The 16,287-nt window shown below is 36.9% G+C and overlaps 2 protein-coding genes across 2 annotated transcripts in view; one reads left to right on the top strand and one right to left on the bottom strand.

Annotated features, from left to right (window-relative positions):
* Positions 1 to 1,741: 1,741 nt before the first annotated feature.
* On the top strand, positions 1,742 to 5,417 carry LOC126767874 (actin, indirect flight muscle). Its single transcript, XM_050485574.1, has 3 exons — positions 1,742 to 1,859; positions 3,347 to 4,294; positions 4,393 to 5,417. Exons 2-3 carry the CDS (start codon positions 3,370 to 3,372, stop codon positions 4,596 to 4,598), a joined length of 1,131 nt encoding a protein of 376 aa, XP_050341531.1. The 5' UTR covers positions 1,742 to 1,859; positions 3,347 to 3,369; the 3' UTR covers positions 4,599 to 5,417.
* Positions 5,418 to 6,298: 881 nt separating this feature from the next.
* Positions 6,299 to 16,287, bottom strand: part of LOC126767871 (A disintegrin and metalloproteinase with thrombospondin motifs 9) — a 75,510-nt gene continuing 65,521 nt past the window's right edge. The window contains 12 exon segments of the mRNA XM_050485571.1: positions 6,299 to 9,399; positions 9,482 to 9,622; positions 9,751 to 10,365; positions 10,437 to 10,643; positions 10,645 to 10,800; positions 10,864 to 11,046; positions 11,120 to 11,284; positions 11,345 to 11,833; positions 11,900 to 12,126; positions 14,572 to 14,697; positions 15,187 to 15,366; positions 15,672 to 16,246. Coding sequence (XP_050341528.1) covers positions 9,530 to 9,622; positions 9,751 to 10,365; positions 10,437 to 10,643; positions 10,645 to 10,800; positions 10,864 to 11,046; positions 11,120 to 11,284; positions 11,345 to 11,833; positions 11,900 to 12,126; positions 14,572 to 14,697; positions 15,187 to 15,366; positions 15,672 to 16,246 — 3,016 coding nt within the window. The 3' untranslated portion in view covers positions 6,299 to 9,399; positions 9,482 to 9,529.

Here is a 16,287-nt window from a genome sequence, read left to right as displayed (position 1 = left end):
GCTTCATTTCGAGTGAGCATGAGAGATCCCATCAGCGGCATCAGTCCTTCTACGGTTCGTTTCTATTTAAAAAGCCATACAGTGCCGCTCGCTCGCCGGCAAGCGACAATCGCAAGAATGCGCAGGCAATCGCTGCCGGCGTTTAGAATTTGCATTGATCGCATTTTCCTCGAGTGCACTCTCTCTTCCTCCGTGCATCATCCGACTTAGTGATTAGTGCTATTGTTGTTGCTGTTGCACTGTTACTTGCGTTAATTAGCCACAGATTCGTTGTTGCGCTGAATACTTTTGCTGTTGTTTTGATTCTTCGGCTTTTTAATAGCCCGGTGATCTTATCGATTAGACGAATGCTGTCGGAAGTGTTTGGGGTTCGGTGAAAAATCGCCAAGTATTTTGAGTTTGCTTGCATTTAAGCAAGTGAGAATGCTTGAGTGACTGCAAGCAGTTCCATTTCCATTAGCGTGTTTACACTTACTCAGTTGATATATCTGTCGATGATTGCCTATCGAGCTAAAGTGGAAACGTCCCCAATATACAAGTACATGCATTTGTGTTGTGGTAACGCATACTCACGCACTTCCAACAAATACAAAGGAGGGTTGATTCTTTCATAAACGGTACTTTTACTGATGGTCATTGACTCATCGATTTCTCTTAATTTATTTATATTTTCCTTGACCTTTAATTAATTAATTTAATTTTTTAAATTTTATTTAATTTTTATTTAATTTTTTTACGAAGAGAAGTTTATTGTTTACTGAATTATAAAAAAATAAATCACATTTTTAATTAGGTTTTATAGAAGTTTCTAATTCCCTACTGAACCCCTTGAAAATTTCATATCTTTGTGTGTATCCTCATATTAGTTTTAACAAATAAATAGTATGATTTTGTATGGACCCTTCATTCATGGAATCTCACTTTCCCATCAAATTTAAAGCTTTTAAGATATACCGTATTGAATATACAAAGCTTACTAGACCTCTAGTAATTCACGAGTGACCAAAAGGACCTTTCGAGTATATACGACTCTTCAATGCTCGCTGAGCTTTCATGAGGTCCTGCTAGATAACAAAAGTTCCACACGCTCTCCGTCTGACATGTGACGTGGGCGTCCTCCATACACTCACCTCTCGTTTAGCAACAGTTGATAAAGATTTCGAGAGCCTAGAGGTAGTCCACCGGAGAGAACTAATTCAGGACTCTCAAATAACTCATTACACATATTTAGCGCAAGTGAAAAGTCTCATGTCGTATGAGTAACCACAGCTGATTGCAGGGAACTACAAAGATAAGAAATTGTGGTCACCTAAAAAACTCACACGGCTTATTTGGAATGAGCGGTGAACCATTACAAAGCACCATACTATTTCGAACACCAGTACACATTTGGTACAAAGATTTTCAGCATCTCTAATCATTGCGATAAACTCACCAACACAAGCTTGGGCCTTCGTCGATTTAATTACAATTGCATTTGGCCGAAAATTTCGCAGTTTGTTTGGTTGTTTGTGGCATAATAAATCAACAGGGCGCTATGCTAATATACCCTTTGTATGAATGTGTCTGTGTGTTGGTTAATTCATTTTGATTATTTTAGAATTTTTGTCATGGTGGCTGCGTTTCGTTACCAGCCATTCCGTTGCCGAGAAGAATGCAAGAATTTTTGCCTTAAATTGCCATGCAATTTTTTTCGCAATCAACCTCAGCAGTGGTGATATAAAGGCACTGCGCTGGGATCGTCATTCCATTTGTTGTTTGGTTAGGGCGCCAACGAGGACCCACACGAGCAGACTCTATAAAAAATCGAGTTCACACATAACATAAAGTTCGATTTCCATTCGATTGTTGGCCGCAAGGTAATACGGTGCTTCGAGAATTCAAAAGCCTTATAATTTTCACGAAAATAGGAAACAAATTTATTAGAGAGCCTTGAAGGAAGTGCATAAACAATGCAAAATAATTTGTTTTTGTGAAAAAGGAAGAGGGAAGAAAGTGACTGTGAGACATTTCTGAAGTAAAGTAAAGTTCTGTATACCAACAGTGAAAGCTGAGATCATGTGCGAAATATGTGATTAAGTTCAAATACAGAGTTTAAATCTTCAGAATGACTACCTGTAACCGAACTTGTCAAAAGAGTGAAGTTTTCAAAAAAGAATTTACTCTCTGCAGTTATCATATTACATAGGATATTTAAGCACGACATCGTCGTGTTAAATTCAAATATTTTTTGTTTAAAAAGCGAAATTGTGAATCCAGTGTGGTACCCGAGCATTGAGGTGTCATTATATTTCGTTACAGTTATTCACAAGTGAGATGAATTTCAGTTTCGGTTTTGTAGACCAATATTCAAAGAGTTTCTGTATGTATTTTCGTAGTAGAATATCACGCGTAATTTTGCAGGCGTCTTGCAGACATACGTTCTTAGATTACACTGCCTTTGTAAAATTCTCGTTTACAAAACTCTTCTGCACCATTGCTGATTTCGAATATTCAATATCCGTGAGCTCTATTCAAATAAGTCTTGAATTAAGTATTCTCTCGCACCGTTTGTTAGTGATTACGCAATGAACAAGGGCGTGGCTATATTCTTGTTGCAACACGCAATGAATTCTTACGCAATCGGCGTGTAGAAATAGCAACCGACCGAAGTACTTTCACGAGTGTATTTTTGTGTCCGAGAATTAAGGATCTAGGGAATTAATGAAAGTGAAAGGGGCCAATAAACAGCGCTTGCTAATTATAGCAGCCGTTTTATGCGCTAAAATAAATAAAAAAGCTGATATATCTAATATTATTTATATTTTTTTTGATAAAAGAAACCCTACAAATTTTCATTTAATAAATTTAGAATATTTGATTAATTCAATAATTTATTGAAAAATATATAATGGAATTTGTAAAACGTTTTTGCCTTTTTATTATAGAAAATGAAGCGAAAACATATTTAACTCAACTTTTCGTTAACCAAAATTTTCCAAATTCTAAATTTTTTGCGGAACAGAATAAACTTGTCGACCGTTGTTTAAAATCTAAGAAAAATATCAAACCTGGCAACTTTTTATCCAACTCATACTTTTTTGATCGAAATCAAAAACAAACAATTATTTCATTTATTTAAAATTCGAAAGCGTGTGAAATTTTCAATTGAAATGTTTTACTACGTTTCATTCCTATAGTATATACAGTATATATATTGCATTTCGGATAAGTCTGTGCAAAATTATTAAAGTTGTAGGCATTCGGAAGTAGAAGAACAAATTGCATATCTGTCAATATCACAAAATATGCATGTGAAAAACTATTAAGGCGATAAGTTGTCATCATTTGCATAATTCATTTGCAGAACTCACTTAACTAACTGCCAAAATGTGTGACGATGATGCGGGTGCCCTGGTTATTGACAACGGGTCTGGTATGTGCAAGGCTGGCTTCGCCGGCGATGATGCGCCCCGTGCCGTATTCCCTTCGATTGTTGGCCGGCCACGCCACCAGGGTGTGATGGTGGGTATGGGTCAGAAAGATTCCTATGTAGGCGATGAGGCGCAGAGCAAAAGAGGTATACTCACATTGAAATATCCCATTGAGCATGGCATCATCACAAATTGGGATGATATGGAGAAAATCTGGCATCATACGTTCTACAATGAATTGCGTGTGGCACCTGAAGAGCATCCAGTATTATTGACCGAAGCGCCCCTTAATCCCAAAGCCAATCGTGAAAAGATGACCCAAATCATGTTCGAGACATTCAACTCGCCCGCCATGTATGTGGCCATTCAGGCTGTGCTCTCCCTGTATGCTTCCGGTCGTACCACCGGTATCGTTTTGGACTCTGGTGATGGCGTTTCGCACACTGTACCCATCTATGAAGGTTTCGCCTTGCCACATGCTATTCTGCGTCTTGACTTGGCCGGTCGCGATTTGACCGACTATTTGATGAAGATCCTCACCGAGCGCGGTTACTCATTCACCACCACTGCCGAACGTGAAATCGTGAGGGATATTAAGGAGAAATTGTGCTATGTTGCTTTGGACTTTGAGCAGGAAATGGCTACTGCCGCTGCATCCACCTCATTGGAGAAGTCGTATGAATTGCCTGATGGTCAAGTGATCACCATTGGTAATGAGCGTTTCCGTTGCCCAGAGGCGCTGTTCCAGCCCTCATTTTTGGGCATGGAATCGTGTGGCATTCATGAAACTGTCTACAATTCGATCATGAAGTGCGATGTCGACATCCGTAAGGATCTGTATGCCAACTCGGTCTTGTCTGGCGGTACCACCATGTATCCAGGTAATTTGATTGTTTCCACAAAAGAGCCAGAATGAATGAATAAAGCGTTTGCGCTGTTTTCGATTTATTCACTCGAATTTTTTTTTATATCTTTACAGGTATTGCTGATCGTATGCAAAAGGAAATCACTGCCCTCGCACCATCTACCATCAAGATAAAGATCATTGCACCACCTGAGAGAAAATACTCCGTCTGGATTGGTGGTTCTATCTTGGCTTCTTTGTCCACTTTCCAACAGATGTGGATCTCCAAGCAGGAATATGATGAATCCGGACCTGGCATTGTGCACCGCAAATGCTTCTAAATCTTTCGATCATGAAAGATTGCTGAATGCTTTAGCGCAAGAACACTCACACAAAACTAGAATTAACAACAATAACAAAAACAACATACCTACGTTTGGATACTTCGACTGCCGGCAAGACATCGTGCTGAAAGCGAATGTAACTACCAACACCAAATTCATGGCGCAATCAAGAACTTCAATTACAACAACACAAAAGGCATTGGTAACAACAAGAACCAAAAGACGCTACAGTTATATAGGGAAAGCAACAACAGTAAACTTAGGCAAATCAATAAGCACACAACGAATGCTCAAATTAATGGCGCCAAAAGTAGTGACATTAAACACCAAAACAAGAAGAAGAACGCACATAACGGATATCATACGACAGTGCACATGTGCGCCATCTATAGGAATTCTTTTTGCATTACATTGTGTTTGCACGTGAAATTTCAAATAAATTTCAATTTCCGGATTTTAAAAATAAAACTCGTGCAAAACTGAAAATTTTTCTTCAAATGTGCTCACAAAATAAAAAAAAAATGTAAAACTAAAAAAAATATGAAACCAAAGTCACCAAAATTTAGAAATAAACAGCAAATTAAAACGAACACCTATCCATTGACTAACCAAAGCATGAAACATTATATAGAGCATATACAAAAAGGAAGAAAACTAAAAAGAAAAAAACAAAAAAAAAAAATATTTATAATTTATAAAAACCAAAGTGCTTTTCTATTTCATCTTTTTAAAATTATATTAAACTTAATTAAATGAACAACAAAATCTTTAAGTAAATTATTTGAAATTTATTTGAAATAAATAAGAAGCCACCAATTACAGTTTTCAGCGCAAATAGAATGGTATTTCAAATGATAGATTTTATTACTTGCCGATAGTTTTACTCTAAAATGAATTTATGGAAAATTTAGAGTATACACAATTTTTTTAGATAATTTTTTAAAATCCTCTACTTTACTTATCAGTAAAGGCTTTCATATGCTTACAAGCAGGATGTATGCTCAAAAGCTTTTCACTCTCACATGTATTTCAGACGCAGGTCTAAGCTTGCTTGATAAACAGAGAGGCCTCGAATAGATGAAAATATAATTCCATCGACTATGACCAGGAGTGTTTAAAAACATAGCATTCATTAGTTTAAGGGAGAATATTCCGGATTCGTTAGTAGCAATAACTCAAAGGGAGCCGAAATTGCGAAATAAGAGAGCTATAAGTTAAATTTTATTGAGGTCTTTTGCTGAAGGCAGGGTCGAAACACTTTATATCTATTAAACCGAGCTATAAACGATATTAAGGGCTTTTTGCACCTCTCTAATGGTGGCGTTTTGATCTTATCGTCGTTAGTATAGTTACAGGACGATTTAACTTATGCGAATGAAGTATTCTTGAAACCAAAACGGTTTACGACACACTTTTGCAATATTTTAATGATTCTCTGGAGTTGTTCCCTTAAAAAACTGAAAATCCCCATAGTTTTCAAATTTGTGGTGTGACTTTCCCAAATCCAAATAGACGACACATCGTATAGAAATATCCTAGTTCAGCCAATGCCAGCAAGCATAGCAAAATTGACCACAGAGAGAGAGACTTTCTTCAAAATCTTTCTAAGATTGCGTATATAATACTGAATTTCGAAATAAAGTCATCTTCACTGCTAAGCTAGTTGCCTAGTAATTTTGCTTGCAATGAAACAACGGTTTAGTGCTTTCATTTTCATTTTAATGTTATTTCAGTGTATATTTATTTATTTCTAAGCTTTAAGTTTTAAATAAAACCTACAATTATTTACACAAATACATAAACACATAATATGGACATATATTAAAGCAATTATATATATTTATATATTTTATATGTATATATGTATGATGCGCCATTCATTTATTGGCAACACTGCCTTCTAGTTTAGGGGTGTTTTATGGTTTTTAAGGATAATTAGCAAGTTGTAAGGACTTGCTTGGCACAAAGAGTGATATGACATTTTGTATGTATGTTTGTTGAGTTCGTGTATGTTGCTGGCAGTGAGCGCAGGTCTAACAAATATATGACAGCGCACCGTTATATGGCTGAAGGTTGCACTATAAATTAATATTTTGTGTTATTCACTTAATAATTGCATTTATCATTATTCAGAGAACGAAATTTAAGTTTCTTCAAATTACTGTTAATTTTTTTAGTATTTATTTGAAAGTGGGTTTATTTTCAATATTTTTACATTTCCACAATTGTTTTTTAGCACGCCACAGGCGCCTCTAGACACTAATGCCGCGATCTCTAATTATCGTGCTTGTTGTTATTGGCCTTTAAATAACTAGAGTCATTGTATCGAACCTGCGATCAATGGGTTTGGCGACCGTAACTCAAATTTTGACACCTAAGAAGCCAAATTTTGAAATTCCTAATGAAATGTGAAATGTGTTCAATGTAAATAAGTTCAGCCAACATTTTGTTATTTGTTATTTGTTCTTTTTGTTTTTGTTTATGTATGGCCCACTAAATTTGTATTCTTTTCTCGTAGTTGGCATTAACTTTAAAATTTATGAGTATTTTTCTTTATTTCTAAAATACATTTACAAAAGTTATTTATTAATTCATGATCGTTTGGTATGAATGGGCACTTGTTGAGAATATTTAGAAAGTTTAATTCTAGAAATGCCAAAAGTATGCGTGTAAATAGTATATTTCTTTTTCTAAATATTTATACATAAGTGTACAATGCATGGCAGTATAGTATATAAGTTAATGTGCGCAAGTGGCACATCTCTCCTTGCATATACTGGCCCTTATCGTTTCGTACGCACGTCTACTTTCACAGAAAATAGCGTTTGCACATAAGTTTATATACTCTATTATCTATTTAATGTGTTTTTTTTGTTTTTGGAAGTAAAATATTTGTATAATTATAAGCACCATTTTTACGTATTTTAATTAAACTTTTTAATTACAGTAAAAACTTAGATTGCCATAGTTGTGACCTAGTACTAAACTACATTTATATTCGAGTCAAATGTTTTGACTTTAAAGCAACTGCTTGGAAGGAGTTTCAAAAGCAAACGAACAAATTTGAACTCATATATTGTAATAGGCTATTTTGGTTTTAATAAACCCAAGATTTGTGTAATAAAAAAGGTCAAATATTTTTTGAAAGAGAGACAGGCGCGCCTGTGAAAAGTTCATGCGTTTGTTGTTTATGAAAAAGACTATATATTCATACTAATATGAGATATGTGCGTAATTAACAAAAACTGATTTGTTGTTGTATTTTTATGAGACAAGACGTTTTCAGCTCCAACGCAAGCAGCAACTAAATGCAAATGATTTATGAAATATATGGCTCATTACGTTGATGTACATACATACATACATATCTACAGATAGTTTTTACAATTAATTTTTTTTAAATTTTAGTTTTGAGTAGTTTGTTGAAATTCTTAGTTATTTGTATTGTTTTGCTTAAAAAAATTTAATTTCATTAGGGCTTGCTCTAAGTTTTGTTAAAATTTTACTCTTGATTTTATTCTTAAAATAAATTTTTGGGTAATTTGAAAAAAAAATTCTTCCTAATTTCATAAATATACTGTGCAATTCGTTATATGTATGTTTTAATTGTGTTCTGTTTTTTTGCGCTAATGCGTGAGTAAGTTTTGGCGTGATTTTAAAATTGGTTAAACGTGGTTATATAAGTAATTCGACTTTTGCGAAGCCCATTCGTGCATTTTAATTACGACTATTGCATTATTAAAAAATCGGCATGACACACACATGACGCCTTTGAAACTTGTAAAATTCAGCGATGTTTTGACTTAACACTACTTTTTTCTTTTTTTTTCAAAATAAATACTTTTTCGTGCACTCACCATCGATCATAAAGCTATCGTATATATATAAAATAGTTACATATACTGTAAACTGTACTTACATACATACATATTTACCTAATATATTACATACATTCGCTTCAATTTTCAACAAAGGGTTGCAATTTATGGAAATAGCAAATTCTTATTCCTTTCGAATTACCAGCACAATATACTACATACATCTCTACGAATATAGTAAAATATTTTATTTTAAAATTTGTTGCTATATTTCATTTTGTTAATTAATACTTTTCCAAACGGATAAAATTTTTTCCAATAAATTTTTGTGCCAAAACACACTGAAAGAATGAACAATATTACATACACATACTTTACGTTCGTATTGGCACATAACACAATTGGCAAAAGCTGAGAAAATTCAACTCTGCACTTAACTTAAGGTCAATATTTTATGTGTTTTATTTTTATTTTTAGTTTTTTTTTACTTTTGATTTGTGAGTTGCAACGAGTTTTTGGTTTTTTCGCATAAATTGTTCAGTGATCGTTTGTATTGCTAGTTTTTTGTGTGAGTTTGTTGCTGGCAGTTAACAATATCGGCTGAACACCAGCCGTTTTGAGCGCTTTGTGTTCTACTTCTGTTCTAAAACGTCTAAAAATTCGCTAGCAGTAGTTGGACTCGTTCATTCCCTGCTCGTCGACTAGGTGTTCGTCCACTTCAACAATATTAAAAGTACTTTGTGTTTATTTCTTCTGTGTTTCTGTATAATTTTGGTCTATTGCTTTCGCCTTTGTAGTCGCTGCTGGGTTATGTTGGCTTATGGGTGGGCGATGACATCGTCGGGTCATTCTATGGCACATAAAATTTTGCTTATCCATTGTCAGTCTGCATGCTCACGACACGTCTGCGACCATATCTACCGATGCCACGCCCACAAAACTGGTGGTGTGAAGACCACGAACCGAATGGTTTTGTGAGCCTATTCAGAGGTTGAATGTTTGGGTAGAATGAAAAACTCGTTAGTTTGCAAAAGGGTTATATAAAGTATATTAATATTTTACCCAACAAAAAGTTGTATCCACACTAAGGTTGTTTCAACCGATGTGCGATCATACATCTAGGTACAGCCCCGCATGCGAAAGTTGGCAACGTCCACAATAGCCACCGCAGAAAGCGCGACGTGAAACGGTAGAGGTGTCGAACTGGAATTTGTATGCAAATTAAAAAAAAAAAGAATTCTTGAAGTTTTTTTGTTTGTGTAAAGTTATGTACAGAATAATTTTGTTAACACTTAGAGATAAGCACGATTGACAGTAGAGCTTTCACTTACCGGTTTAGATACCTTCATAATTACACTGTGACCAAAAGTGTCCCAACGCGCGCCGGCTCGTATGTGGAAACCGGTTTTTTCCAAGTTTATCGAAAAGTCGCCTTGCGGACATTCCTTGTTACGATTGTAACAATCGCCTGCGGAACCAAACAATTGTGGAGTACCGACTGTTTCCGCAAACGTAAAATCATTTTCGATTATACGTAAGTCTGGCAAATTTATACGTATCTTACGGAAGTTCGTACGTCCCGAACTGGTGCTGTTATCACGGAACTCTCGATTTCTTGACTCGGGTGGACATCTGTCCGGATCGGAAGTTTTATAATCATAGTAAATGGAATAGTTTTCAAGATGATTAACGGTTATATATTCTTTCGGTGAGCTACTCATGTTATGGCAGTAGACTCTACGTGCGCGTGAACGCACATATATGGTATATTCATCGTCCTGATAGTTGCGAAGTAGGCGACGTACGTCTTCACAAGACTGTGGCATACATTCACGTGGAGGGGGACATTTCTCCTTAATCAATCGCTCTTTTGTGGGGCAGACAATACGTCGTGCCGTCGAATCGTAGCAAATGATGCGACGACGTCGGAAACCATCGCAATTGCACTGGACGTAATGACGGAAGAGATAGAGAGAGTTACAATTAGATTCCTAAAGTTACATTAGCGGATACTTACAGGAGTTATAATTTTCGACTCCTTTCGAACACAATTGTTGCAGATCTTCTTCGATGGTGGCTTCTTTAACGCATCACAGTAGCGATAAGCAATCGGATTGCCCAACACTGATTCACAATAAACAGAACGTGATTGATATTCTTCATGACAGTCGGCGGGACACTGCGTCCAGTCGGAAGTGTTCCATTTACAACTGATCTTGCAGGGGCTTCTGCATACGCTTCGGCGTTGGTTTGCGCAAATGACGACAGTGGTATGGATCTATGATGACGCGTCGTCGCGGCGTTCCTTTAATCTCCGGTTTGTATACGCGAGCGCAATGAATCTCTTTCTGGCGCACACCATTACCACATTCAACGGAGCACTGCATGATTAAGAACAAGTAAATAAGTAGTTTGTAGATGAGTAGCAGGTGTGCAGAACTTACATTCGACCAATTGGACACATATTTGATGTTGCAACATTTACGCTTCGATAAGGGGCGTCGCTCTTTCGGACAGCCATAACCCATTGGATTTCGACATGTAACTGTACGATTCTTTTCACAATTATCGTCACAAGCACCCCACTCATCGGCGAACCAATAACTGGCATATGAGCGCTGTGTAGCCTATATTTAGTGGTTAATAAGTTATATAGTAACCGCGTGACTTTCTTTTTTGGCAATAGCCACGTCAACTTACCAAATTGTCTTCGTACGAATAACACGGCTCCGTTTTACAAGCTCTTATTGTTTCGCGGAAAGAATCGCGCTTACGCTGATCACAGAGACTATCACTCTCGCGCGTACCATTTAGCATGCAACCCACACCACGCGTCTGCGTGCCAGTACCACACGATTTGGAGCACTACGAAATCATATAAATGATGTTTACTAGCTTGATGGGGCTTTTTATTAACCAACTTACCGGCGTCCACTCGGTATAGTCCCAACAGCCTTCACGACACGACTCGTGTGGACTAAACTCGAACTTCGAGAGGCAATATGATAAGTCCACGATATTGGAGCGGCTGATATGTGGAAATGTTTGTATGCAATAGTAAGTTTTCTCACGCGTGCCCAACATGCCGCACGAAGCTGAGCACTCCGAAATGTTTGCCACGCTCAGCGAAAGCACACAATCCGTGTTACATTGGCGATATTCGATTGGCGGCTTTGCCGTCTCATCGCATAATTGTGGCGCCACTTTCAATGCCTTCGTGGTGCTTACACAAACCGGCAAACGATGTGAGCTGCCATGACATAGTGCATCACAATTACTCCAGGGCTGCTTTTCCCAATTATAGATCTCAACTTCTATCTCGGGCAATTGATGGAGCGGCTTATCCATGGTATACGTGTAGCTAAGTAACAATGAGTCGTTGTCCTTCGGTGCACTTTTGCTTATGGAAATTATCTGTAAGGCAACAAAGCGATTTCATTAATGCACTCGTGTTTACAAGGCACTCCGTTGAAGGCTCACCTCTACAACCAAATCACGTTTCATTTTACGTGCCACGGTGGTGTTGATATGCTCGACTAAATTTTCGGCGCCATTATATTCGATGGTTACGCCTGCATAGAATTTTATATTATGATAGCTGGTGATGACATTCTTGCCATTGAGTATGTAATTGCCCTCATCGTCACGCAGTGCAATGAAATTCTCAGCGTGATAACCGGGTTGAGTAATGACTATGTTGGAAGCGCCTGTAAAGGTAGAAAACAAATAATAAAAGTGAGTTCAAAGTATACAACAACAACAGTTTGCTCTAATCAAAACTATTTGAATAAAATTTGTGTTTCATTTTACAAATAATAGAAGTTAATTACAATCACCTTTACTAGATTTTCTTAACTGAAATTGATAATTGTTTAGTCTAAAATATATGGAGCTTCTTTCTTCCGGCAAAAGCAAACCGAGGCGAAAATTGCAGTATGTGAAAGTCTAGCAAAGCACAATTTGCGCATAAATCTACTCCTTATTTCTACATTTCAGTTTTGAGCTGCATATATGTATGTATGTATTGATCGCAGCTTAAGGTTAGCAATTTATGCTGAAGCACCAAAGCAGTTGCGTGCGAAGCAACTCATCGACAGCATATGCCCTACCTTAATTTGGTGATAAATACAAGTGGAATTTCAAAGGATTTATGAATTATCAACACGCGCGGCTCGCAAAGTCCAGTGGAGTCAAACTTTTAATGCCACTGTCGTGCCATGTCTTACAATAACCAGTTCACACTTAGTGTTCATTAGCATTTCACACAGCGCGTGCGCGCCACGAATATTTCCAACTGTCTATCGAAATAGGCAGTTTGATTGACATTTCACTCCCATCGATTCAATTATCCGCTCGTCAAATGCATTTCAAAAACAAAAACTATTTTTTTTTTCAATTCTCGCACCAAAGCGTATGCGTGTGTGCTGGTAATACATAATTCATCAATAGTTCTGTTATTCAGCTGCTATTTTTAAAACCGGCGCTAAGGAGCTGTCTGATTTCCCGCGCATTAAAATTATTGTTTATTACTTACTGAGCACGTACATATGTATATCCTAATGTCACATTGTTTGTTGTGCGAACATATACAGTTACGTGTGCTTGCGTGTGTTGTGTGGTTCATATGAATGTGTATTGTGTATGAATATGCACAAGTCTTAAATGCGATGATAAGCAATTTGTATGCATCGCATTAATTGCTGCTGTCGGCACGATCTACTATACACATTTACATATGTAAGTGCATATGTGTGTGTGCTTTTGGCTTTATCAGTTTTCTAATTGCCATTGAATAATCAAGTGGATGCATAATGCACTTACACATGCATGCATACACACATAGCTACACATATTGAGGTGAATGCACGAATAAATCATACAGATATAGAAATAAATACATATATCGATGGCTATGTCCATACATGTAGAAAAACATTTATTGCTCGTTTAATCGCCTCATACTTTGGCGCGCTGGGCAGTCAGACAATTGGCGCCATGCGTGACTGTGTGATAACACTATAACCTTGAACTTGAACTTTCCGATGGCCCATTTTTGCATCACACAAAAGCTGTCATGCGTTTGCATGTAATAAAGCTTCTAAGTAAATACTTGGAAATAATTTAAATACTCAGAGGTGTCAAACTTATCAGTGAGACAATTTGCGACATTTGATTTAATATTTTAAAGGGAATTGCTATCATGGCTCGAATTATCAAAATTCTTAGAAATAATTCGGGTTCCAAAAATGAAACAACTTAATTAGTTTATTCATGTATACAAGCACAGAAGTGTCTATAATTGAATTGAAGCTAATTGCCGCGCATTGACTCGAATGCAGGTATTCTTGAGAACTATGCCACTAAACTAAGAATGGAGGCATTTCTCATATGTTCAAAAAAACAGAAAAAAAGTTAACTCCGGTTGCACCAAAACTATAATACCCTTCACACAAACAAAAACTTCCTTACAAAAACTTGATTCCGTTGATACTACAAACTGTAGTATGGCAGCTATATTGAAGCCCATGCCAAATGGTTACTTATGTATACATATTGTGGACATATTTAAGTGCATTTTATATTTCCGCCTATTAAACGACGTCACATAATAATTACAATAAGTTTAACAATAAAAACAATGACAGCATGTGTGATTAAGAAAAAAGCGCTGATTGACAGATAGTGCATATGCTTAATGTACTATGCCCGAGTGTATGAGGAAAATGCTGACTATACGACCAGAGCTGTCGAGCAAAATTATATGCATCATATTAATTAAACTTTTAGAAAATGACTTGTACTCGTATTCATTAGTTAAACATTACTAAAAAAATATTCTGAAAATAGTTTCGAAGGAATATTTGTATAAAAACTGTATTTTTTTTAACAAATTAAAAGATTAATCATCAGTTTGGCTCCAAATCGTTTGTTAAATACCGTGCTGCAACTAAAAAATCTTTATTTATGTTGCATATAAAATATTAGCAGAAATATTTTCGTTGCTTTCATATACTTGTATGTATGATATGACTCATGTGAGGAAAGCACAGGTGAAATAAATTTATTTGGCATGTGAACATGCCAAATTACTTTAATGACAAGCACTTTCTATTCCTTGGTAAAGTTAAAGATCATATGACATAATTTATTACCTTTTGGTATGGTTGTCACATAGTAATAATATAACTCGGACTTGGTCTTATACAAATCGGAGACGTAGAAGTTGCCGGTGTACTCTTGGCAGGTTTCGTTGTGACCCTCACAAACGCCACATCTATCTGCAAAGAAATCAGAAATATTGTGATTTAATACAAAGACAAACATGATAAATACATTGGAATTTTTTTAGTTAAAAACTCATCGCTTGCTTTTGATAAATTATTGCCTGTGATTATTCGGTTTTAATGTTTCATAAAAAGAAATTTTATGGATCCGCACGTTAGCGAGCGAAAGATGATTGACTCATTTTGCGCTATTTTTGCGTTCAGGAACCTGTCATGTGTGCCACATCACCTTGACTGTCCATCAGTGCAATGCTTTGCCGCTGAAGGTCCAGCTGTTGCGGTTCCGCGCGCAATTCTCAGTTTATTTATGTGTAAAATGTGTTCTGATGTATTTGTAGACAGACGGGAGTTTTGACGTGGCACAAGGTTCCTTATATATGGAAATACATCAGTTACTCTTCTGCTTTTAGTTTATATTACATTAGTTCATATTGTTTTATTGCTGTGTTGCTATTTAGGCTTTTGTTTATTTTTGCAAATTACCTATTTTCGCCAGCGAATTCAATTCATTGTCACAACCTGCCGGCCGGCAAATGCCATTGACACATTTATCGAAGCTATCCAACGAGCATGTGGTGCCATCTTTCACCTTGTCCGCGAGCATAAAATACGCGCTGTTGTCTTCTAGGCGGCAAAACAGTTTGCATTTCTCGGCCGAGGACACTACAAAAGGCAAAAAAGCAAAAATAAAAACAATTGTTGAGTTAGTTAAAATATTTTCGAACGTATAAATAAAGTAAAAAATCTGGAAAATATAATTACGGTAAGAGAGCTATATTGAACTGATATACTCCTTTGGGAAAAATATATTACATAGTAGTTTGGCATGAAAGCCTTGGAAGTCCGAAATATGATTACTACTTTAAAATATCAAAATTAATGATTTTAATGCAAAGAAATTAGCAGCCACTGTTGCCAGATTTATTTACTGAAATTTTCTTTTGGTGTATTTTCAACCGCATACTTACGTCCATACTTCGGTATCCATTTCGCCGAGCGGGCAATGCCTTTGCTAGAGAAATTCCGACCATTCATTTCGTAGCACTGCTGCTCACGTGAATCTAAAGTACCGGGTGGACACGTGTGTGTGTTGCACGAACGATATTTCTTTCGGCTGCCCGCACAGTACTTGCCACCGTTTTTCGGCAGTGGATTATTGCATTCGCGCTGTGATTCCTGCACGCCGCCGCCACACGTCAGGCTGCAGGGTGTAAATTCACTCCAGGGACCCCAACCGCCTTGAACCACTTGCAACAATTTGCCCTCGCGCGGCACGCACTCACCCTTCTGACACCAGTATCGCTCGTTGTTGCACGGTGTACCATCGGCCCACGGCAGGTTGCTGCTGCGACAGTCACTGCTGCTGCTGTCCGTCTTGCACCACAGTCGCTTACATTCGCCATCGATGCGGCAGTAGCGCGACTGGTTGCCGTGTATTAGTTGGCATTGATGGTTGAGTGAGTAGATTTCGCCGGGCAATTTGTTGTTGGCAATCTTTATGAAATGCGTGGGTGTATCTTCAAGGCATGATTTGTCTTCTTTTCTGTATTGCGTTGTAGAAGATAAATGAAAGAAAATGTATAT

Source organism: Bactrocera neohumeralis, chromosome 2 (genome assembly GCF_024586455.1).
Source record: "Bactrocera neohumeralis isolate Rockhampton chromosome 2, APGP_CSIRO_Bneo_wtdbg2-racon-allhic-juicebox.fasta_v2, whole genome shotgun sequence".
Lineage (NCBI taxonomy): Eukaryota > Metazoa > Arthropoda > Insecta > Diptera > Tephritidae > Bactrocera > Bactrocera neohumeralis.
The sequence above is the reverse complement of the archived record's forward strand: the minus strand, read 5'-3'. Positions and strand labels throughout refer to the sequence as shown.

Coding starts and splice junctions, on each gene's coding strand:
- LOC126767874 (XM_050485574.1), top strand. CDS start 3,370: ATGTGTGACGATGATGCGGGTGCCCTGGTTATTGACAACGGGTCTGGT. Junction 4,295..4,392: donor CGGTACCACCATGTATCCAG/GTAATTTGATTG, acceptor ATATCTTTACAG/GTATTGCTGATCGTATGCAA.